Source organism: Bactrocera dorsalis, chromosome 2 (genome assembly GCF_023373825.1).
Source record: "Bactrocera dorsalis isolate Fly_Bdor chromosome 2, ASM2337382v1, whole genome shotgun sequence".
In the NCBI taxonomy this organism is placed as follows: domain Eukaryota; kingdom Metazoa; phylum Arthropoda; class Insecta; order Diptera; family Tephritidae; genus Bactrocera; species Bactrocera dorsalis.
Genome location: NC_064304.1, coordinates 11,051,160 through 11,077,556, shown reverse-complemented (window position 1 = coordinate 11,077,556; position 26,397 = coordinate 11,051,160). Strand labels below are relative to the sequence as shown.

The window sequence follows — 26,397 nt, the reverse complement described above, 5'->3', positions numbered from 1 at the left end:
TGATAAGGGAGATGGGTGAGAAAGGGACGGTTGATAAGGGGCGGGTGAGAAGTGATGGGTGAGAAGGGATGCGTGATGATGCGTAGAAAGGCTAAATGACCGAACAAAAGTCGCAAAATAAGGTGTTTGTTTGATTTAATTATTTTTTCGCGCTCATTTCATTATTTATAGCTAATATTAGGGTGGTTCTTATTAATATTTTAGTAATACATATTCAAATGATGCCCACGTAATGAAAGATTTGAAAATAAAATGCTGATACTGATTTTAAACTTTCAAAAACTCAACTTGTCGAACAATTCTGAACTTGTGGAACACCAGAAAACTCAACTTTTTTTGTGGAACACCCTATCCAACTAAGTAATAATATAATGTGAAAGTATCTAACATATTAAACAAAAATAGAGATTTTATCACCAAATTTAAGAACCACCCTAATTATTATATAATCAAGAACACAAATTTTAGAACAATTATGAACTTGTGGAACACCCTTTCCTCCTGAATAATAGTATAATTTGAAAACTCCTTACATATTAAACAAAGGCAGTAAGTTGTTCACTAGATTTAAGAACCACCCTAATGATTATATAAATATTGCAGACAAGAGAGAAGGAAGAAAAGTGGCCGTTGTTTGTCAAGTTTATTTCCAAACTTTTCCTTTTACAATTTTAAACTTGTGGAACACATCTTAAAGCTCTCAAACAGACTAACTATCCAAATTTAAGAATCACCCTAATGTTAAATATTGCACAAGCACAAGGCAGGAAACAACGCGACCGTTATTTGTCAAGTATTTTCCTCCCTTTCAAAGTCTAATTAATTACCTGGCGGCTGGCAGGCTGAATGAGTCCCTTAGCAAGCGAAAAGCAGGAAGTGACCTAGAAGATTACAGTTCAAGATATTGCACAATTAAATTAAATTAAGGCATTAAGCAAATTAAAATTGAGTTAAACGACGTCCGTGTGTTTGCTTATATCTAATTTCACCTCTCTCTTTTCTTCTCTTCTTAGGATCATACATCGCACAACTACCGAGACCGACTTAAACCAACTGAGAATTCTGAGGAAAAATGCAGAGCTAAACAAACAACTGTGATATGGCTGCATGCTAAGAACTATAGTATACAGTTAGCGGCGCACGCTTACGCAACAAACTTGCAAACACACACCGACTTAGGCTTCAATACATTCAAATCCGAACAAATTGCGCATGCGTCAATGGCGATAATAAGATATGCGCCCACGCAAGATGTCGCCAGCAGCATCGGTAGTACGAACACCACCACGATCACTACCACCAACAACAACAGCAACAACAATGACAGCAATAACAATAGCTACCTACCGTATGCACGGAATAGCAGCAGTAGAGTCGCCGCGCCGGTTGAACCAGCCGTCAACGTCAACAATTCACTCTACTACTGGGAGTTTGCTGCGGAGGAGTTGCCCGAGTTTTCACTGGTCGCCCCAGAGTTAGAACCTTCCATACAACAACTCGCCGCTGCAGCTCAAGAACCCGCGTCATCCTCCTCGTACTCATATCAGGAAACGAATGCCCGCGCGGACAATCACACGACTGAAGTGCAAGGCGAGCCACCGCCTTCCTTCTATACGAGTTTCAATATTTCCGATGATATCTTCGATTATTTTAATGGATTTCTCGAGAGCACCGAGCAGCAACAGCAAGAACAACCATTGTTGACCACCACCAGCACAGAGAGCGTAACGAGCGCGATCAGCAATAGCGTGGCCACGGCGAATTTGACGCTAACGACGTACGTACAGACTGTTAGTAATGGCTCACGTGATCCGGCATTGGGTGAATTTCTCTGTCTACTACCTAATGAGCGTATTTCGTTGCTCTCATTTCTGTTTCTCTTCTCTTTCGCCACCGTGTTCGGCAATGCACTGGTGATACTGGCTGTGGTACGCGAACGCTACCTGCACACGGCTACGAATTACTTCATCACGAGTTTGGCGGTAGCCGATTGTCTGGTGGGCCTGGTTGTGATGCCCTTGTCGGCGCTGTACGAAGTGCTCGAGAATACGTGGTTCTTCGGCACCGACTTTTGTGATATCTGGCGCTCATTGGATGTGCTCTTCAGCACCGCTTCCATTTTGAATTTATGTGTGATATCATTGGATCGTTATTGGGCCATAACGGACCCTTTCTCCTATCCGATGCGTATGACGGGTAGGCGCGCCGCCTTTCTGATCTGCGCAGTGTGGGTCTGTTCGAGCACGATTAGTTTTCCAGCGATTGTGTGGTGGCGTGCGGCGCGCGACGGCGAGATGCCCGCTTATAAGTGCACGTTTACGGAGCATCTCGGCTATTTGGTCTTCTCATCGACGATCTCATTTTACCTGCCACTACTAGTTATGGTCTTCACCTATTGTCGCATCTATCGTGCTGCGGTCATACAGACACGTTCGCTGAAGATCGGCACCAAGCAAGTGCTGATGTCATCAGGTGAACTGCAATTAACCTTACGTATACATCGTGGTGGCACAACACGTGAACCTTCGACAAGCGCGTCACATCATCCGACAATTCATGGCTCGTTGGGTGGCGCGCCGAGCGGCGATGGCATGCAACATCATCGCCATCATTCACATCAACATTCCACGCTTCACAATCACAGCGCATCGGGCACGACGACTTCAACGCCCGAGGAGCCCGACGATGAACCACTATCGGCGCTACACAATAATGGGCTGGCACGTCACAGACATATGGGTAAAAATTTCTCCTTGTCGCGTAAGTTGGCGAAATTCGCCAAAGAGAAGAAAGCAGCCAAGACGTTGGGTATAGTGATGGGTGTGTTCATCGTGTGCTGGCTGCCGTTCTTCGTGGTTAATTTGCTATCCGGTTTATGTGTGGAGTGCATCGAACATGAAGAGATAGTTTCGGCGGTGGTCACATGGTTGGGCTGGATCAATTCATGCATGAATCCGGTGATATACGCTTGTTGGAGCAGAGACTTCAGGAGGTGAGTGATAACATGAACATTTCTATCTGCAAAAAAGATAGAGTTTGAATTTGAAAAAGCAAAAGATAAGTTATTTAAATTCAAACTTTAACCTTAATCTCAACACTACATGAAAATTCATCTTAAAATCCACATTAACTTAAGCTTTAACCATTATCTTAAACGTAATTCTAATCTCAGCCTTAACTTACCCTTACATTAACATTAACATTAACATTAACATTAACATTAACATTAACATTAACATTAACATTAACATTAACATTAACATTAACATTAACATTAACATTAACATTAACATTAACATTAACATTAACATTAACATTAACATTAACATTAACATTAACATTAACATTAACATTAACATTAACATTAACATTAACATTAACATTAACATTAACATTAACATTAACATTAACATTAACATTAACATTAACATTAACATTAACATTAACATTAACATTAACATTAACATTAACATTAACATTAACATTAACATTAACATTAACATTAACATTAACATTAACATTAACATTAACATTAACATTAACATTAACATTAACATTAACATTAACATTAACATTAACATTAACATTAACATTAACATTAACATTAACATTAACATTAACATTAACATTAACATTAACATTAACATTAACATTAACATTAACATTAACATTAACATTAACATTAACATTAACATTAACATTAACATTAACATTAACATTAACATTAACATTAACATTAACATTAACATTAACATTAACATTAACATTAACATTAACATTAACATTAACATTAACATTAACATTAACATTAACATTAACATTAACATTAACATTAACATTAACATTAACATTAACATTAACATTAACATTAACATTAACATTAACATTAACATTAACATTAACATTAACATTAACATTAACATTAACATTAACATTAACATTAACATTAACATTAACATTAACATTAACATTAACATTAACATTAACATTAACATTAACATTAACATTAACATTAACATTAACATTAACATTAACATTAACATTAACATTAATATTAACATTAACATTAACATTAACATTAACATTAACATTAACATTAACATTAACATTAACATTAACATTCACATTCACATTCACATTCACATTAACCTTAGCCTTAGCCTTAGCCTTAACCTTAGCCTTAGCCTTAACCATAACCTTAGACTGTAAATTTAATTTCAATCCTTACTACCAATTGGAACTTAATCTGACTCAATTTTAACTCTAATCTTAAAGTAAACCTTATTGCCATTATTTTTAATGGTCAAATCAGCTTTTAAATTTAACGGCTTGACAAATTTTTAGTGCTTCCATATTAGGTCTGGTCTGGTATATGCCAACATTTTATCGTTTCTTATCTTAAAGAGTATCCAAAATGTCAGGCAATCACGCCTACACCAAATAATTTGTACATACACATGTACACACTCATGTTTCGCCTCAGTTTCGGTAATTGCCACATTTTAACGTCAAGTCATTGCCGCAGCAAATGATGATGATAAAATGATTACACAGATTTACCGCATTCTTCGCTTGTAACACAATCCAATCTAATATTTACATGCATAATATATACAAACACACACAACGTAATATATCTGCTTGCTTGCGAATATTAAGCCAACAAAATTATCGAACACTTACAAAGCAATTTTCTTAAACAATAGCCTTAATATGCCCTTGGGAAAAGCTCTTAGCTCTGAAGCCACACTTTGGCAGTCAAACTGTTGGTTGATTTTTGGTGCACACAGACAAACTTATTTATTTTCCCTGCGATTTGTTTGTGAAAGGAGAAAATGATAATGTGGCACCTCCGCGTGTTTCTGTGGGCGGCTGTTTCGCAGATTGTGTATTTCTTGTCAATGTCTCGGTGAAGAAGAAGACCAATTCGACATTAAAAGGATTTATTGATTGGCTTATCAATTAAGTGCTGATGATGCATTGTTGGCTAATGCTTCTAGGAACTGTTGAATGTCAGATGCAGAGGCCCACTCACTGCACAAAGAGTAGCAGACAGAAAGGATTTTGAGCTTGATGACTCTAGCAACTGTTGTGGTATCAATAATACTTCTCACATTTTTCAAGAAAATTTCTTTTTATACTCTATAGCGGGTCTTGGGAATCCTGGAAACAGAATTTATAAGTTTAGTAGTTGCGGTTAAAAAAGCTGATGCGTTATCATCAGCATATTATACATATGAACAGTCAAGCGGGAATTAGGCAATAATCTCACATGTTATTATGTCAAAGCATATAATTGGATACAGGTATGTCTTCGATATAGTAACTGATGAAATGTGCCATATGTTTCAAGCCACAAGGATATTCCGGTAAACTAAGTAAATGATGAGATTGACGAAAGTTTCGTCCGTCTGGCTATGGAACCAGCACAGGAAACAGGCAAGTTAATAAAAGCATAATGAAATTGCCGAAACAACTTAGAGATGGATTGCTTTAAGCATATGCCGGGTCGTCAAGATCATGTGCAAGGGTCTCAAAGGAAAACATACAAGCCGTTTACTCAGGGTCTTATCTAAAATTTGTCTTAGTTAAGTAGGAGCTTCGCACTTCAAAACACTAGATGAGATATCGAAAATAGGTATCAAGTCTCCCTTAAACTTTGAAAAAGATTGGTCGTCCCGTATGATAAATAACTCAGGACGAATTAAGCTGAACTATCATCTAGCATCACAAAGCACCAATAGGTCAATGCGGGAATCGGCCATTATAACCTAACCTAATATGCAAGGCTGACATACATACATAGGCTAGCCTTAATTGAATATATTTTATTTAATGCCCTAAAATTTTTAATAGGATGGAGTCATGTTCATGCAAGTGAGGAAAATTCTCTGATCGCCATTCTCTTGGACGTGGCCAGAAACGAGTCTTTTACAAGCAGCTCACGACTTCCGGTCTTTGACCAAATATTCTATGGGTAACCTAAGAGCATCCGTTTGAAGGCGAGCTAAAGTAAGAAGGCAAAACATCCCCTCCACAGGGTAGTACGCTGGGTTTGAAACCCGCTAAGATCAGCTTTTTCCCATTGCGGTCATAAAAAGTTGAAGTCGTCGGTATATACCGCTCTCGATGCACAGTAACGGTGTCACTCTTCGAAAGAAGTAAGGACCGATAATCCCACGAGACCAAAGACCACACCAAACTGTCATTTTAAGTGACTGTACTGGTTGTTCATGAATAGTGTGGTGATTTTCTTCGCAAAGAATCGACACTTTTGTTTATTTACCGCACCACGCAGATGCAGGTAAGCCTAATCGATGAAGATAATTTTCTTCAAAAAATCGTTCTCGTATTCAAGTTCTCCCAAGACAAAATCAGCAAATCCAAGGGCTACAGTTCTTGAGCGAGAGCAATTTTATATGGATGCAAGCTCGAATCGTTTTTTCATAATTCGCAAGGTTGTCGCTTGAGACAGTCCCAATGCTTCAGAACATCTTGAATTCGACATACTGTGGTCTTGAGCAACACTCGCCTGAACGCGTTCAACCGTTCGAACGGTAGCAATATTTTTATTACATCGAGTGGTTTTGTTTGCTAAATACTAAAACTAAATGAAACTAAGTTAGGTCGTAGATGGACCCTGAGGTTCTTGCGCTAAGCAAATCACTTTGCTCAACTAAAGTAACGTAACGCCCAACTCTCTTTAACTACTTAAGACTTTTGCGCGATTTTTGCATTTTTGTACAGAGTTTGCAAGAAGGTCAACGAATTGAAATCATTGCTTTTCAATAGGATTGCGATATTCGCTGAGCATCGATTCTAAAATAAGTATTATTCAGAATTTTTTGGTATAACTTTGACCAACTACAAAATGTACCTATTAGCGGTAAATGCTTTTGAGATAGCATATATATCAACATCTAAACTTTGAGTTGCATTTTAAGTCTACTTTAATGGAATTTCTCGGCCCATCCTAAACCCAACTCAATTCAATTGAAGAAATTAACCCGGTTATATTCCAATTTTGCACAGTTCGAGCAAGAAATGAGCTGAGCAACCAGTGTACCTTTCTTCCATCTTTCAAATCTTTTCACAAATCTGTTAAGTGAATTTCGGTGCGACTTTAACTAACCGAACTAAGCCATATTACTTAGAAATGATGCTGATTTACAAATTAGACGCATTTTATATTTTCTTATTCCTCCTTTTTTTCAGAGCATTTGTGCGTCTGCTGTGCGTTTGCTGCCCGCGCGGAGTGCGCCGCAAATACCAACCGACAATGCGTTCCAAATCGCAGGTAAGTTGGTGGTGTGCCGAAATCTGGCGCGCCGCCGCAGCCGCTTTTGAGGTCTACTGCCTTTCTTGTGTTTATTCTTTATTATTTACTCAATTTCTTTTTAAATACGTTATTGTTGTTGTTTTTTACTGCTTTTGCAGTTATTTGCTTTTAAACCGCTATAATTCGTTTATGTGCTATTTATGTTTTTGTAAGATTTAACAGTTATTTTTGTAAACCGAAATAAAAATATGGAAACAAAACAGACAAACCAATAATAATTTGCGCAAACAACAGAAATAATTAAAATATAATACTCACAAATACATATATATACACATATCTAGAGCGAAGTAGGAAACAAGAATTAAATTCGCTTTAATAAAACCACCTACTCAACCAAGCGAAAATGATTTACAACACAATCAAAATGAATTATCGAATCCACATAATCCACGACAATCCCACTGAAATTGCACTTAAACTCACAAAAACTCACAAACATATATAAATACATACATACATAGCAAATAAATGAGTAAGTAATCTACGAAATTCCGACGTTGCTCAATCACTTTCGCCACACACCGAGCAATGCCAACGCGCTGTGTCGCTATCAAATCAAATACAGCAAGGAAGTAGAGCGATTTCGCACAACAACAATAATAATAAACAACAACAGCGAATTGAATTGAATAAATAACAACAAAAGTTTAGCGCAGTCCTGACGTTGATGCCTCGCCCGAGCACTTGCGATTTCTCCACTCCCACACCACTACTGCAGTACCGATTTAAGGTTTCGATTTATTTTATCTTTCCTTTTTTATTTTGTTGTATTTGTTTGCTGTGTTTGCTTTTCCTGCAATTTGGTGCTCACCGCGGCATTTCGGCTACGGGTCACCGAAATATGTAGAAGTAAATTGAAACTTTTTAATTGCACCAACTGCCGAAGAGCTTATAATTCATTACCAAGTTATTTGCAAAAACAAAAAAAAACAGAAAAACGTAAAAATAACTTAATATTTGTCCCACACCGGGTTTTCGACATAACTGTACTGTAATGGTGTGCCATCACAAAAGTATTGTGAAAGTAAACACACAAAACCAGTGAAAAGAATATCTGCGTTCTCAATTACAGCAACACAAGCGTATACACCTGAGTACCGAAATTCATTCTTAATTACGCAATTAAGAAATTTGTGTTGGCGGAATTTGCTGCAAAAGGCAATTGACGTTAAAAATGTATCAAGTATTTTTTGGGATATAATTCCTCTTCCATTTTTACCCATAATTATTTTATGTTCATGCTGTAATTACTTGTGTAATTTGAGTAATCTGTGGAATCGATTCAAGCTTACAAACTTTGAAAGTTTAATTCTTCCACCTTTTTTTAAATTTTTATAAAAATTTGGCGGTTAGATAACGCTCAAAATATTTCTCTCGAATATTTCGCAAAGGTGGAACACTACTCCATTCTGTTGGCCAGTTCTGAACGCTTCTGGTCGATCGTCTGCTTCAAGCGTAGATGGTAGAATTAATCGTCTGGACAAATACAGCTCATAGTGGATGATTCCCTTCCAATCCCACCAAACACACAGCAAAACCTTCCTGGCCGTCAATCTCGGCTTGACCACTGTTTGGGACGATTCACCGTCCTTCGACCACGACCGTTTTCGCTTGATATTGTCGTATGTAATCCATTTTTCGTCGCCACTCACCAACCGCTTCAAAAATGGGTCGAGTTCGTTCCATTTCAGCAGCATATCGCAGGCGTTGATTCGGTCCAGAAATATTTTTTGCGTTAAATCATGCGGCACCCAAACATCAAGCTTTTTTGTGTATCCAGCCTTCCGCAGATGCTTTAATATGGTTTGGTGACTAACTTCCATCTTCTGGGCGATGTCACGAGATGCCACATGCCGGTCTAACACGATGTTTTCCATGATTTGATCGGTATTCGTCGTCACAGGTCTTCCGCCGGGTGGCTTATCCATGGTGTCATTTTCACCCGCTCTGATCGTCGAAAACATTCCTCCGCACTTCGAAGTGATACAGTACCATCCGACAAAACACTATTAATTTCACGGAACGTTTCTCTAGCGGATTTTTACGAAGGAAAACTTTAATATGGCGTGAATTTCGGCGTTAGTGAACTCCATGTTTACACGTCTATAACTGTTGGACGCAATATCCAAACTAATCAGGCATAGCGTCGTTTTGTAGGTTATGTCAAGATCTTTCAAACGATTTAGTATTGCCAGATACGATCCCTATAACGCTTTATAAATAGCCGCGAAATTCTAAAATCAAAAAGGCGGAAGTGAGATATTTGACAACCTAATATTACATAATTGACACATTGGAAATATTCCTACTAAGTATGCTGAATTACTGGTGAGAATGAGCACTTTTTCTCCATCGAGATTGGTTTTAACAGCGATTATAGTATTCAATTAAATGCCAGGTGTTCCCTCACTTCAAAGAGCACACACTTGCCGAATTGAACTGCTTTGAAGATTCGACTTCGATGATTTCCGAAGTATAATATAGCAAATTTACAAAACATTTGGCAGACTCAACAATCGAAACACAGAGCACTATTCATCTTAAATTTTATTACATATCAGAGGTTCTCCTGTGTTCCAGTATTTCATGCCCGCACATTAGTGATAATATTTAATGCAATTCTAGCGACATAACTAAGTCAATAACCGATTAATTTTTGTCCTAATGAATAGCAACAGAACAAAAGAAAATGGCTATAGGTGACATGGAATATGGTAGATACAGATAAAGAAAGATATATTGAAATAGTGGTTAAACTAAAGCAGATATATAGAATGCCTTATGGACAAAAATTACTGGAGGAGAAGAATTAACCTTCTTGGTTTGTCAGCTGTCACTGGCTCGTCTGTGTCTGACATTCACGCTCAATAGACGCTGCTCAGCTTTTTAAAGGCACAACGCAGACATCAGTGATAAGACAGTTTTCTAAATAAACGGATTTAACATAAGTGAATTTGTAGTGATTTTAAAACGAGAAGAGAAACCCTAACCTAAGAGCTGACTCAACTGAAGAAACAGGGTCTAACTCGCCATTAGCGAAGATGAACCGCACCTTAAATGAACTATTCTTTTACAGCATATCTGTTTTGAAGATAACTATGACCACGAATCTGGTATTTATACCTCGTTCTGTGAACAAAATGAATATTCCATGACATGCAAAAATATAAACGAAATACGAGTATGTACGCAGAAATTCTTATGATAGTTATGTTAAAATATTCAGTTTTTATAAGAGTTCTCACCAGCCATATTCTATTTAGCTTACATGTCTTGAAGTTTAGATTTGTCTCCGATTTTCACTCTTAATGCAATGTAGAAGCTATTCAGCCTCAAACACTTTAGCTTTTCAGGTGATAGCTGGGCTTAGCCATAAATTTTTGCTGAAAATCATTAACATTTTGTGGTCTTTAGTTGTAGAACTCCGCTTTCTTGGTTATACTTCCACATATTCTAAATACATTTAATATGTATGAGCTGCTGAAACTGAACTTACATTTAACAGCTTTACTCTTTGTCTTTTTCCTGAATATAACGTATCCGTAAAATATATTAATGGAAGATGGTACTACATGCTATGTATAATAAAATATTAGTGTACGGTTATTTCAAGACCACGCGTCAGCGGCAATGCACAATAGTTGTTGAGCTATTATTCTAATTTTGCTATAATAAACGTATTACTATTATTTTTTTCGATTTTTGCAAATAACTTTTGGTCCAAGTACACTAATAATTCATGTTAATTATTCCCTTGTGAGCTCAGCGGGCTTACCATGCTAATCTCCACTTAGTTGTTATTATTTTTTGTATGAAGCTAATAATAACCTAACACAGCATAAACCAGAACTTTTACTGCAAGCTATTAAAGCAGCTCCAACGCAACAACAACGCCTGCTAAGCATGCGCCAGCAACAAAAACTATTTAAAACTTTGTTAAAAAAGCAACAGCCAAACACCAAACTCCTACAAGCAGCAGCCAAACTAAAAGAGCAACTCAACAGAAACCTCGTTAAACAGCAACAACAAACTGCAACAAAAATACACGAAAACATTTACCAACACTTAAATCCGTTTGCCACTTTAAGTAATTAACCCACGATAAGCACGCCAACTACGCCCCACACCCCGCACCCCGAACACACATATACACGCAAGTGCCGACTGCAAGTCAACAACAGCAACAACATAAAAATTTTGCACAACCAAAATCAAGACAACCAAAAATTCTCAAGCCACAAAACAATATTCTGTTTATACAAACAAATTACAACACACATACATAATAACTTATACACACACACACACACCTCTATGGAAATTTGTAGTGCAGTGACCAAGCGAAATTTCGTCAATTATCTATTATTTTTGCAGAGATTTGCGACGCGCCGTTGCTATTCGACATGCTCACTGCATGGCATTCAACATGTGCGACACAACTCCTGCGAACAGACATATATCTAGTGTTAGTTGAATGGGTTCTGGTGCGACAAACGCCAAGGGGCCGTCATTAGGGGCATGCGAATGCTCAAATACAAATACAAGCTCAAACAAATCAAACAAAATGAGAAAATCATAAAACAGAAACAGAAACAGGATCAGAAACAGAAACAGAAACAAAAAAAGAGCGACGTGGCATAATGTGAAAATAAATTAGCGGTGCAAAATGGTGGCAAACCAAGCAAGCACCACTACAAGTGCAAAATAGTTGAATTGCATAAGCGATTGGTGCTTTGCGACTGTCGCTCGCGTGAACAAAAACAAAAAATATTGTTCAATTTTGAAAACAAATACAACTCGGCATAGGAAATTTTGCTCATAACAGTAAAATGTTGCAATTACAACAAACAAATTGTTGCTACAACAAGGTATGTACGATTTCCCGGAAGTGCCGTTATGAAAACCCCGCTAATGCATACATATATAAACATATATGTGTGTGTTTGCTTCACATCTGGCATCATAAGTAATCGTCCACCAATTCACCGTTCCACTATTGTACCGTAATCACGCAAATTGCCTCAATCGGTTTCAGCCGACCATTTGTTGTAAATATGTTGGTTGTTTATATACATACGTAATCAGTTGATAATTTTACCGTTATGAGTGTAGCATATTATGAAATTTTAATACAGAATATTAGCAATTTGTGACATTCACGCCGAAACCGTTACTTATTTAATTAATTACGTAGTATTATTTATTCTAATTATGTCAATGTTAACTGTTGTAAATATATATGTATATCTATTTGTATGTACATATATATCTCAATTATTATTGCGTTGGTTTTATTGTTGTTTTTGTTAGCTTTTCTTGTTTATCACTATAATTGTTTTTATTAATGGAGAATTCGTTTTTTGGAGCGTGAAGTTAGTGAGGGCACAGCAAGCAAATCATAAAGAGGATTAATTGTAATCGTTGTGCCAAATAAAATGTAAGCCACACTGCGGATTAAAGCGTTCGTTTCTAATTTAATATGTATATCTAATTAATTTTTACTATTATACGTTCGTTCTACTTGGCTCGTACCAGAAATATGGAAATCAATCAAAAATAGTGTTAATATTTGAAGCCGATACGCTTTTCATGTGTAGCTTTCAAATTTTCTTTAACCCTTATGTTAGTAACCGGGTACCTGGGTACCCACCGCGGTGTATTTGTGTGAATAGCTTAAAAAATATTCAATATTTCATTTTAAGCTCTCAAATCGTCGTTTTTTAACTTAAAAGAAAGCTATTTGTGAGTTCAACTCTAGCCATCGCCCTATTAGCAACCGGGTACCCACAGTGCAAAGCATAGGAAATAAATTGTATATAATTTCTAATAATGCATGCAACTAAATTTTATTAAGAAAAATAAAGAAATGTTACACTTTTTTATAATTAATGACATTGAACACATTGTACACGATTAACTATGTGCTCGTCACAAACAGGGTGGTGACAATTGGCACAGGCCTTCTGTGTCTTTCGCCGTCTTCTTATTGGCAAAGCATTGTAGACATGACACGATCCTGTTACTTTTTTCCTTCCGATTTTATCTTTTGGAGTCTCTGGACCAGCATTTATCACAACTGTTTCTGTCGGTGTATGGTCTAATACATTTTCAATCTTTGTGGAGAAGTGGCGCATTACTTGTGGACTTACCGTGCGATGTTCAGTCATCGGCATCTTCACTTAGTTTACGCATAAATTGACGACGTTCTGTCGTTTTTTGACAATCAGTTTATTATTTTCATAATAAATTATATATGCCGCAAGTGAAGAAATATTTAGCATATTGAAGAACATTGCCATTGGCCATCTCGAAGATCGTCGTTGACTGGTGTATCTCCGCACCATTTGGTCCATTATGTCGACTCCTGCTTTATGTTTATAAGAAAAATTTATTATTTCTGGTTTTTGTTTAGCGTCATCACCAACTGATATATCTGAATGCATTGTCGATATCACAATGACAGCTTTATTTTTTTTAGGAACGTAGGAACACATGGTAACCTTTTCGTGAAATCCAAAAACTGTCGAATACTGATCCCGTGTCTTATTCGCTCCCATAACACTAGGGATGTAAGGTTTATTCTTTTTTAGCGTGCTAACAATGGAAATATTTCATAAAAAATGTTTAGCAACTGGTACAGTAGTAAAGAAGTTATCCATGCAGATGTTTCTACCACTACCTCGGTACGAAGCCGCCAATTCTTTCACTACTGTTTCACCCTGATTCACGATTCTACGTTGTTATTTTTTTTAGAAAAAATTTAGAATTTTTTTTTTTTTAATAAAAGAAACAAAATTTTTAATACTCAGATCGTGGGTACCCCGGTACCCGGTTGCTAAAAGACGTCGGTAAAGTTGGTTACTAACATAAGGGTTAATACATAATCGAATCACTTTTTTCAACGCCCACTAACACCTCTTTGATTCGCAACGAAATGAAGAATGATAATCCTACAGAAAAAATACTCTTCCGAAAAGTAGTACTGTGGGCAAAAAATAGTAAGACTTTTCAATTTTAATTTCGCGTCAAAACCCATTTGCCGAAATATTCTTTTCAGGTTGGTATGACTGTCAATGACTTCTGTGATGTGGCTGCGAATTTTGCCTTATCTCCTCGATCGACTGAAAACGGCTTCCACGTAGCGGTAATTTTAGTTTGGGGAACAAAAAAAATGACACAGATCCAAATCCGGTGGATACGGTGGTTGATCGATGGTATTCATTGCGCTTTTGGCTTTAACTTCGGTGACACATTCCGATTGTGCATTATCTTCGTGGAAAATCCGTGAATTGTTCTTTCATAATTCCGGCCGTTTTCGACAGATGTTCTCACGCAAACGTCTCTATACGGCCAAGTAGAACTGCTCATGGACCGCCAGTCCCTCCGGAACAAATTCATGATGCACCAAAACACGAATATCGAAAAAAAAATAAGGAGTCTTGATTTTTGAGCGGCTTTGGCGTAGGTTTTTTGGATTCGGCTCGTTTTTTTCCACGCGCTTCGGTGACTGTTAACTTTTTTGAATCTCAAACATTAGCAGTTTTAATGTTCTCTATGAATGTTTGATCGGAATTCGCACGACTAAGCATGTCCAAAGAACCCTATTAACGGTACACTTTTTAAAGAGAGAATCAGCTTTATCGGAACAAGTTGAGCAAAAACGCATTTCATACCCAAAATATTCACCAAAATCATTCGAACGAACTTGCGCGAGATGTCGAGCACTTTTGACTTTAACACTTGACTGAGGTTTGTCAAGCACGATATCCTTCACTCTTTTATTATTTTCATCAGCTCACCGATCTCTCGACTCTTTGAAGGTTTTGTACCAATCTTAGGTTTGTGTTTTTAATAAAACTGAACCGTAGGCCTTTTTCAATAATCACAATGATTACGCACATGAAGCAGTCAATGTATGGTGTTCCAGTCTACTGTTCTGACATTTGCTTTACAGTTACCAGGAATATCAATATGCCCTGTAATCTATTGCATGTTTAAAGTGAAATAGAATATTAGATCCACCAAAGGATCAATGCATTCTTTTACTATCTTTTATGAAGTTCTAAGAGACTTTAGTGATTTCAAAGCCTCTTGGCTATCTGTATATATGGACATATTTGTTGTTGTGAGCACACTCTTTGTCAGAACAAGAAGACTGTTTTTACTTACATTAATCTCCGTTGGGAAGTTACTGCAGTGCTCAGATAGTCCGAAGACGATTCTGGTATCTATTTTAGCTGTAAATACACAATTCAGTTAGATTTAGTTATATATTTTCATAAGGGCTACTTGTCTAAAATTATTTCCACGTACTAGTATCTTGTTTTATTTCTCTTATTTTCAGCTTGGTGTCTTTTGTTGGTAGTGACATAGTTTGTGGAATTCTGTATTTCCTAGTGAAAAGTACTATCTCTACGACGATACAGCCCAAAAGTTTTCGCCTCCAATGTTGAATGATACATAATTTATTCTCCATTCTCCCAAAAAAATGCTACAATAGTTTAAAAAGAACAATATCGCTTAGAATCTCCACAAGTGCTTATGCGGACAAATGGCACGTAGAAATCTGCAACAACAACCAACAATGACAAAACAATTTTAAGCATCAACCAGACCGAAGACAAACCATAGCTTCCGCCAGATTTGCATACAACAAAAAAGCATAAAAGCATTAATCCCCAGTTTGATCGCAATCACAAAAGTTCATCGAAATGTCATTGTGCAAGAATTAATATTTCGCCTAGCATTTAACAACAACAACAACAACATGCCTGCAAGCAAATGTTAACAAGCCATTTAGTCATTCACTGCCAAATTGCGCAAAATTCTGTGTGTGTTTGTAAATAAATAACTGCATATGCTGGTTAAATCCCATAACTGCACATTGTTGTTGTTGCTTGTTAACTCGTTTGCACATTTGTTTGGCACTTTTTCATTTGTATTTGTATTTGCATTTGTGTTTGCGGCGAAACTTTCGAATTTCATGTTCTATGTCACTTTCGAACATAACCAAACAAAAGATAATGTTTGCATTCAAAAATATGGCCACTGGTGCCCGAACTTGCACACGAGCACTTATGTATATATGCAAACGAGTGGTCGTTGTTTTTGTTGTTGTTGGCCATACAGTCGAGGAAGTTTAATTAATTCGATAAAAAACAAACTTTTTTGTCAGCGCCTCAAGGCAAATGTGCACAAAAATATTATTTCTTCTACTTCCACAACGCTGCACACAAGCATTTTTGTCTGCATGAAAGCATGTAGATATTTAAAATATATGTTATGCAGTGTATGTCATGTGACCATATTTCTAACTTTATTCGACCGCACCAAACTTGCACACACAGCCCATTAATCTGCACTATGTGCTCCTTGCGCTAGTTTCCGCATATAAAATACAAATATACATATGTATGTGCAAATATATGTACTTCGGTTGCATATTCGGTCATGACAGAGAACACTTGTAAATCTCCTGCTTAAACCTTAATCCTTTGTAGTTTGCCGTCGGTGGTTTTATTCACCACTCGGACGCTCACATCTTTATAAGCCAAGCTGACATGTTTTTACTCTAGTTTCCTTTTAAATAATTTTCGAAGATTAAAATTGGCTCAAACCAAGAAAAGAGAGATTAGTGCAAAAATTGAGGTTAGAAAATAACATAAAAGTATCAATTAAAATATTTTAGTATTTATTATATAATTTTCATGCATATAATGAAATGCACAATCAAGTTGTTCCAGCAGCCTAATAGCGTATCCTTTATGAGAAGAGTAGTCGGGTCATTATTTCCGATACCTATAGCCTATCTCATTCAGTAAGCCACGAAACACTGATGACGACCCACCTTTGTTTCACTGAAAGTCAAATTGTGACCATAGCTAAAAAAAAACTTAAAACAACAAAGCGCCTGGAATAGGTGGCATACCCAACAGAGCTCTACAGGAAGCCATGACTATAAAATCCAATTTGTGTGTAAAAATGTGCAACACGTGTATAATAGAAGAAGGGTTTCTCGACCCTTGGAAGATATTCCCAAAACATAAAAGGCCACTTGAAGAACCTTCATTTTATCCAACTCAACACGATTGGAAAAGTTTACAAAAGCATACTAAGAAACCGCTTGGAGTTAGCAATCCAAAAACTCGGCAGAAAAGAGGTGATGCACTAAGGACTTATCTTAGTCTGTGGAACTTGATATACGACGGATGATCTTATTATGGTAGCAGTTGCTAAACATCTAGATGACCTCTGGTTTGAATGCAATGATTGCTTAAATGATCTGCGAAAATAGTTTACAACAATGAATTTAGAACTAGCTTCCCATAAAACGGAAGTCTTGCTCATGAGCACAAGCAAAGTAGAAGAAAGAGTATCACTCAGAGTGGAGTGCGAAATTATTTCACAGGTGCAGCTGAAGTATTTGGGAGCAATATTGGACTCTAAGTTAAAATTTTAAGAACACTTGATGCTCTATCGAGAATGATGGACAACAAAAGCATGGAGTTCTGAAATATCGTATGCAGCACCGATATGGACACAGGCACTGGACATAAAATCACATGCAAGACCAATAAAAGCAGTGCAATCCAAGTAATAAGTGCTTTCCGAACGACATCAAGCGATGCTGCTGAAGCACTAGCTAGCAGGCCGTCTTTTGACATCCAGGGGAACGAGTTCGTGCGACTATACCAGCTGTCAGAGCAGTCTACAAGGCGGAAAAAAGCAGAAAAAACCAAGAGCCTTACAATATGGCATGATCGTCATCCAAAGAACGATGGACTCACAGACTGATCCCAGACATTCATTTGTAGCTAGACAGACAACATGGGCACCTAAATTTCTACCAAATCCAAATACTGCTGAGTGGTCACAGATGCTTAAGAATGTATTTGTTCCAAATTAGTCATGACGCTAGGCCGTATTGCCCGACCTGCACAAAGTGCGTAGAAGACTCTGAGCACGTATATTTTCAGTGTCCCCGTTTTTTAAACATTAGAGAAAAGCTAAAATCTACTTTTGACGGTAGTGTAATGATGGAAAATTTGACAATGCTTATGTGTCAGATCACTGATAAATGGAAAGGTGCCAACGAATCATCAGCTCCTATTGCGACAAAACTACGAAGCTTATAGTAGACCCCTAGTCACTCAGTCCATACAATTGAAAAGACTTAAATGAACTTCTCTCTCTAATGATGTAATACCCTATCCGCTAGTTCCGTGAAATAGTAGTAAGCGTATTTTATATTCCTCATAAGTAAGACGGCGAATCTAAGAGAAATTATACTCGTACAACTTTTTCAATATTTTGCTAAACAGCCGATCATGAAGTCTCGCGAAAGTTCTAGGTTTCTGTATCTTCTTCTACAAAAAGAATATAAAAAATAAAATGATATCTTAGAGCATAGACGAAACATTTTCCTAGAATAACATAAAAAAAAGTTTTCTAACCACTTTCACTAAGTTTTGGTGCGCCGTTCTCTTGGCTGTTGGACAGTTTCAGGGTCATACATATTCATAAACTCACGTCTCGTCACCAGTAATGCTGCAAATAATAAATATAGGGTCCTGTCACTACGCTATCAAGCAACTCTTTCGCTTCGTTTTGCAATAGATTCAAGTCTTCTGTTACGAGTCTAGCATTAGCACGCTTAATAACCAAAAATTAACCTAAGCATTGTCCAAAATATGTAGATTCGTTTATAGGAACCAATAAGTTGATATTGTATTTCGAAGTTAGGTGATTCAAATGGTCGACTATTCAAGCTACCTCAAAGCAGCAAGTAATGAAAATAGGGACTTAAGTTTTAAGGAATAAAGAGTGTATAATATACAGAAAAAAACAGCAAACCTAACTATTTTCGGTCCCATGACTAGAGAGCAACATATGAAAGCTCTAAAAGCACTCGAAAGCTCTGTTACTCATTATTATTTATTTCTAGAATCAACATTTCTATAGATATGTGATCTAGATTTATGCTCACTAAGAGACAAGATTATTTCACAAAAGAGCAACCAAACTAGAACTTCTATTAATCCTCAGTAGTCCTGTAAAATCTTATTTCAAAATAGATTATTCACTTAAGTGCAAACACTTTTGAGTTCTTACCAAAAGTTTTTCAACTTTTAGCAATTTACCGAGCTCCGTAACAGCTGCGACAACAATATATCGCATAGATATATATAGCTCATACATATGTTTGTACTTATGAGTATATAGTAGTCCACTCTGCCAGCATTGTGTCCTTACATTTAGTGCTCCACAAACAGCTTAAAGCTCAGCAGATCGTTAGTTCCACATTCGAATACAGTTAAAGTTTTGGCCACCAACTTTACCACAACGGATTCACCAAATCTGCACTCGCACTTTACTTTCTTGTTATTGTTGTACTGCCAGTATTTTTTTTTAATGGAGTGCATTAGCAAGTACAAAATGCGTCGACGGTTGCCACCAACCGCTGAGTTGCAACGGCCGGGCAAAGCCTAATGACACTCGCACTGCAATTACGGTGGACTTAGCTGCACAGCTACTGCTGCGGGCCCACCATTCGTGACTTTACCCTCGTGTGTAGTGTTCGTTAGAGCACTACAATACAATTATTTGTCGCTGCCTGTCCGCACAAAACTTTTAGTGGATTATGCAAAACTTTTGCAAGCTCCACTTACAACAGCCTCGATTTGTTACCAACTACTCTAGGCCGTACTGCGGAGCGGTTCTACTTCGGTGGATATCTGTGCAAGATTTCATTACTCAGTCGTTTTTGTGATCTAACTTTAGGCGCTTGAACTTTTTTGTAGTGCAAATATTTTGCATTACACTGTGTGCAAAAAGTTTGACAACAGAATTTGATTTATTGCGAACAAATGGTGCGCGCGTTATAAATAGATGTTTCTCACAGAAATTTTGAGATTATAACTGTTTTGAGACAGAGAGTGAACACAAAATATATTGTACAATGAATGTACTTGTAATAAAGTTGATAAAATTTTCCATTTATATTCACTAAGCACTTTCATAACAGTAGCAAAACTAGGGTATCTAGCACCAATGGATCACTAAATGCGTTCAAATGCATTTAATTAATATTAAAGCTATACTTTAGCGTCGATGCATAATTAAAATTTCAGCAGATAGTTATTAGTATGCATAAACGCTTCTGCACTTTGCAGAAAATACTGTTGCTAGGAATTTCTTGGCATAGTACTTTTATTCAAATTTGAATTCTATGAATATTTACTACTTCCATACTGCTCAAGCATTTTCTGGCGCTTGGTGACCAACTAACTCTAATCTTTCTTTGAGCGATCGACAAAATGTGTGGAATGCAACATGAAAAAATATTTTTACAGTCAAATGGACATGTAATATTGAATGTATGCTGTTCCCACTAATGCCTATAGTTGCCTATATAGGTCACATGACGATCAGACAATATTAGTTTCTGCACAGCATCCTGAACAACAACTGATTTTGAACGATCTTTACAAAATTCGTCTTAGAATGATCTACAACGTCGATTGAATTCTCCATACCATCGATAAACACTAGTTTTTGATGAAGATTCAACGCCAAAAACTGAATTAAAGTCATCGGTGTGCTGTTACTGAGTTAATCAACGTCCAAAGTTGTATAAAATAATCGTTCGGAAATTTTCGCAGTTTATTTACATTTTTTGGTCGAAAAGAATATTTTAAGTTACTATAAACAACACAAATAGCGCTTGTATGTCTAAATGTTTTGAGTATGTACGAGGTTTGACAATTAAGTAGACGCCGTGCCACACCGTCCTCAGCGTGTCTCAGTATTTGGCCTCTAAAGGGATCGCCGTGTTGCAACAGCCGCCTTATTCGCCCGCCATGTCACCCTGTAACTTTTTTTGTTTCCTAAAATAAAATCGGTGGTCAAAGGAACCCTTTTTGAGTCGATTACGGACATCCAGGCGGTCGTGACGAGGGTACTCGCGGACATCCCAGTCGAAGCGTTCCAGAAATGTTACGAAGCATGGAAAACGCGCTGGAATCACTGTATAGCTGCCCAAGGGGACTACTTTGAAGGGGATGGCAGAGTTGTAGAATAATTTTCAAATATACGGTTTTTATGGAATCAGTCTCATTACTTAATTGTCATACCTCGTGTAACATCAAAAATTATAACTTAACAAATACCGAAATCTAAAGGGCAACCTATGTCTTTAACAAACATTAAATAAAAACTGATTGCATTTCAGTTGGAAAATCTAGATTTATTCATTAGTATTTTTTATGTGATTTTTACTGCCATTGAACGAATCATCATAAAATTCACCTTCGCTGTAAATACCTATAAAACAAAAAATATAAATTTTATGGTATCCTCTTCAACACAAAACGCCAGGTATACCTATGTACCTCATATCTATGTACATTACGAGTACTACTACATGCAAGGCAATCGCCTACAAAAACTTATCGAAACGCATTTAATTAAGGCCATACACATATGACCTAAATGTATATACTTTTTTTCGTTAATAGTTATATTAAAGTAAACTATTTGTAAATAAAAAAATGTTGTTTCATATTACAGTTACTTTGTCATTTAATACTGCGTTAGTACCATGTCAAATCGTTTCCATGTAAAGGCTTTTCAAGTGACTGAAAGTTTGCCTCTTCGTTAGCGCCCACTAAGAAAATCTAACTATAGAATATGTTATCTTTTCCCACCTGTACTTTTATAACAAAATGGAAGAAATCGAAATTTTAGTGAATTTTTGTTTTTTACAAATAGCTTAATAAACTTAAAATTAGATTCGGTTTAACTCTAAAGAATTATTATTTATTGTTTCTTATACAATCGTGTTAACAATATGTATACTCTTGGTGGACCACAGCAAAAATTCTAAATTTAGGAATGTATTTTTAAATAGTTTTTATAACTTCAGGACAACTCTCCACAACTTTCCACTATTTTTAAATCTGGCCTCGAATGAAAGATCTACGTAGACAGCCAAACAGCAATCAAAGCAGTAACCTCGTATCGCTTATCGACCAGAAGCAGGGCGGCAGTGAAAAGTGTTGCCAGAAGCCAGCAACTTCACTTCCACTGGGTGCCAGGCCACAAAAAACTCTTCGACGGCAATGAAATAGTGGACGAGATTGCCAAGAGTGGTGACGGCTAATACCCGAAAGCGTGATCAACATAGGGAAGCACATTCATTGTCTATGAATGATGATGATTCGTTGTCTATACGACCACCTGGACAGAAGCATGGTAAAGAAAGAAAAAACCCGATGGAACGAGCAATTTGGGTGCAAAACCCTAAAGACTTGTGCAAAACGGTATATCGGAAGTACACAAAATTTCTATTGGAACTCGATAGAAATGACAGAGGGAACATGATCGGAATACTAACTGGTCACTATCTGGTGGCGACTCATGCCCGCACGATGGGCTGACAGATAGAGAGTATTGCAGGAAATGTCTAAGACAAGGCACCAGGGAAACAAGGGGCAGTAGCGATAGTGGAGCTGCAGAGTCTGTTAAAATTTGCGTCAAGCGCAGAAATCGTAAAGTATCATCTGGTATCACAAAGGACCAAAACTGATCTATGCTTGGCATTGGCCTACCAGATTAACCTAACCTAACGTTTAAATCGGATTAGAAACTTTTTAATTGCCTGGTCATATAATTCAAGTGGAATTTCATTTGGCTTGTAAATAAAAAGAGAAAATATTTTCCAATGCCATCCGTTGTTGAGATTCATTTTAAGTTATTCAACCCAACTAGCATTCCTGGTGAAGATCTGTCCTATACGAGTATATTTAGTTTCGATGACAATGAAATATTGCTTGTGTGCTCCGCTGTATATAAATATGTAATCAGATGAGCAACTTGACCACTCAGCTACAACTGAACAAGGTCATTTATGTTTTCATTGTAACTGAAATGGATTTATCGAAAAGTAATTGCGAGCTTTGGTAGCTGAGGAATATTTTGTTTATTTATTTTATTTTAAATTTTGCAATTTATCTAACATTCCTTTAATTTTTTTTATGTTTATTGTTCTTTTATGTTGTTCTTCATACTGATTTGCAACACACGCTGAGTGATTTATTGCTTCCAGTTAAATTCGAAGGGATCACATTGAGTGGTGAAACCCAAATTGTTGTCTGGTGATTTTTTCAGCCAAACTGCTTGTTTTACTAGTTTACTTCATACGCATCATTCTAAGAAATCATTCTGATAAATTGCAAAAATGTCTGTATATGTATAGTATATGCTTAAAAGAAAAGTGTGCAAAGCTCTTTATACGCTTTTTCGAAAATCGCTTAACTTATACCGCTAGCTGGCATGTGTTTGTGCGCTCCGGCAATGTTTGTTCAATTGGATTATGTTTTGTTATTGTAAGAAAAAAGCACAAAAAGCATATTTAATAGCCACGAAATGATTTCAGCGCATATTACAGCGACGTGTCTGTACCACAAGTGACCTCTTGTCCTTTGGCGACATGGATCTACAAACACTGCACTGACTAGCGTCGCACAAGGCAAGTTTTGAGGCCGACATTTTAATTTGATTTATTATCTGTGTGTCCAACATTAACATGTGCATATGTATATTATATGCTTATAGCGGTGTCTGGCATATTTCCATATTTCATATCACAAGGACCATATCATATACAGAATCATGAAAATGAAAGAATATTTCTTTTGCTCATTTTATAAGCGTTTTTTATGTGCTATAATCGGGAGGAAAATCAAATTTGTCTTGTTTGTGGGCATACTTATATATGAATTTTATACCCTGAAGAGGGTATATTAAGTTTGTCACGAAGTGTGTAACAGTCAGAAGGAAACGTCGGATACCCTATAAAGTATACATATATGTGACCTGGTCTACGAAAAGGGAGCTAACGTGCGAAAACTAGTTATGACTTTTTGGATTCTATCACGTGAAAAAGCATCTCATCTTCCATCCGAATCAACTAAAAAGTGAAAATTGATTTTTTGACACCTAAGCCCCCTTTCCGTAGACCAGGTCACATATGTGTAAATGATCAGCATGATGAGATGAATAGATTTAGCCATGTCGGTCTGTCTGTCTGTATATAAACGAACTAGTCCCTCAGTTTTTGAGATATCGTTTTGAAATTTTGCAAACGTCATTTTCTCTTCACGAAACTGCACATTTGTCGGAACCGCCGATATCGGATCACTATAACATGTAGCTGCCATACAAACTGAACGATCGGAAAAAAGTTCTTCTAAGGAAAACTTTTGCATTTGACAAGATTTATTCACGAAATTTGGTATAGATTATTTTCTAAGGTAACAATGCAATCTCCGAAGAAATTGTTCAGATCGGATTACTACAAAATTTATCTCAAAAGCAACTTTAGAAAATCGATTATCACAGTTTTTTTCAATAAGGTAGCATGTTTATATGAGAGTTACATTTTGAAGTTATTTTCAGAACCCCAAACCAGCTCAATCTAACTATGCTAAGCAAAGTATTCAATTTAATATGAAAAAAATAATGGATTTTTTTTATTAGAACTAATAGATCGTCACCTAAAATGCAAAACAACGTATCATCAAAAAACATTTACAATTTTTGTCGGATATAATAACCAATTCATTACCAATATATCACCATTTTATAACCAATATATAACCATTTTATAACCAATATATACCGATTTTATAACCAAATCTCAAATTTCGTTAGTGGTTTCAACTATATCGTTTTTTCTTCGCCTGTAAACTTATGAAAAGTGATCTTACGTTATTTCGCATTTTAAGTGACGATGTATAGATATCTTTTCCAAAGCGACGATGCCACAAAGCTCTGTGGTACTCAAGAAGCTTTTAAGATAAATTTCAACTAGCTTTCAAATTGCTGAACAAATAAAGTCTATATGATCAAATATGTCGATATTAAAATAATAACCAGTTCATTCGTTGGCTTAAGTGACAAATTTTTTTTCTTCAATTTCATCCGATATTAATAAAATTTTTATTATAAAATTGCTACTTGTTCTTGTTGTTAAAGGTAACTAATAAGTAACACAAAACACTTTCTGTATAACACACACATATGTACATCCAATCGGCACTCCAAGCACAACTATACGTACGAACACAATACATGTGTTAATCACAAGCCCTGCAGACCATCCATACTTGTACATGATTAATATTGTAAATACACTAACACACAAAGAAATGTAAACCCACAAACAAATGTTAACACACACACCCACAAGTATTCGCTATACTAACTGTAAAACTGTCCGCACACAACCAAACAAAGCACCAAAATTTGTTCGATACACACACAACTAAACGAAAGAGCATTAAGCCACTAGTAAACGCATAGACACCAGCAAATGCACACACACACGCACACATTTGCATTATCATGTCTTTTGTGTTGTTCGCCCTGCCCTAAACAAAATTAATATTCTCAAACGTTATAATAACTAAAATGAATACTAAATTTAACTATTCTTCTCCTCTCCCCCCACCCACCGATACAGTGCAAAGTTGCTGCCGCCATGGTAGCCGCCTCAACACCATTCAGCTACACTTCGGTGCAACAATTCGACGGCAACCGTTCGATCATGTGACGACAGCTCAGCAGCTGCAGCTCCTGTAGCGGGAGCAGCAGCTGCGGCCGCAATGCCATACATCATCATCACCTACACCCGCATCCGCATGCGCACCACCAATTGCAACAGCAGCAACAACAACAACACTTGCAACGCAGCTGCACACGCTGTCAAAGCTTCCACCGGCATCACCATCGCCAGCGACGACGCAGCTCAATGTTGCGTGAGGATTTCATCAGTTTGCCAGGCTCGTGTCACACTGGCGTTAATGACTACGGCGCCGATCACGTGGATCTGAGCGGTGGCAAAGTCAACGGCGCTAATGGTAACGGCAGAAATGTACACATAACCAAGGCGATTGTAACGTTTTCGCCACCTGTGACGGCAGATTCCTTAAATGTGCCGTCGTCGCTGTCCGGCTCCATGCTAACCATCTCATCGGTGCCGACAACACTGATGC

At 36.9% G+C, this 26,397-nt stretch overlaps 1 protein-coding gene across 2 annotated transcripts in view; it reads left to right on the top strand.

Moving 5' to 3' along the window:
* Positions 1 to 26,141, top strand: part of LOC105227559 (dopamine receptor 2) — a 114,864-nt gene extending 88,723 nt beyond the window's left edge. Inside the window, exons 2-5 of one of the 2 annotated variants that reach the window (XM_049447183.1) lie at positions 1,014 to 2,992; positions 7,216 to 7,297; positions 11,717 to 12,210; positions 25,866 to 26,141. In XM_049447183.1, the coding sequence (XP_049303140.1) occupies positions 1,221 to 2,992; positions 7,216 to 7,297; positions 11,717 to 11,806 (1,944 nt within the window). In that variant the 5' untranslated portion in view covers positions 1,014 to 1,220 and the 3' untranslated portion in view covers positions 11,807 to 12,210; positions 25,866 to 26,141. The remainder of the gene's footprint in view (positions 1 to 1,013; positions 2,993 to 7,215; positions 7,298 to 11,716; positions 12,211 to 25,865) is intronic. The other variant, XM_019990753.3, reaches the window with a different exon arrangement.
* The last annotated feature ends 256 nt before the right edge of the window (positions 26,142 to 26,397 follow it).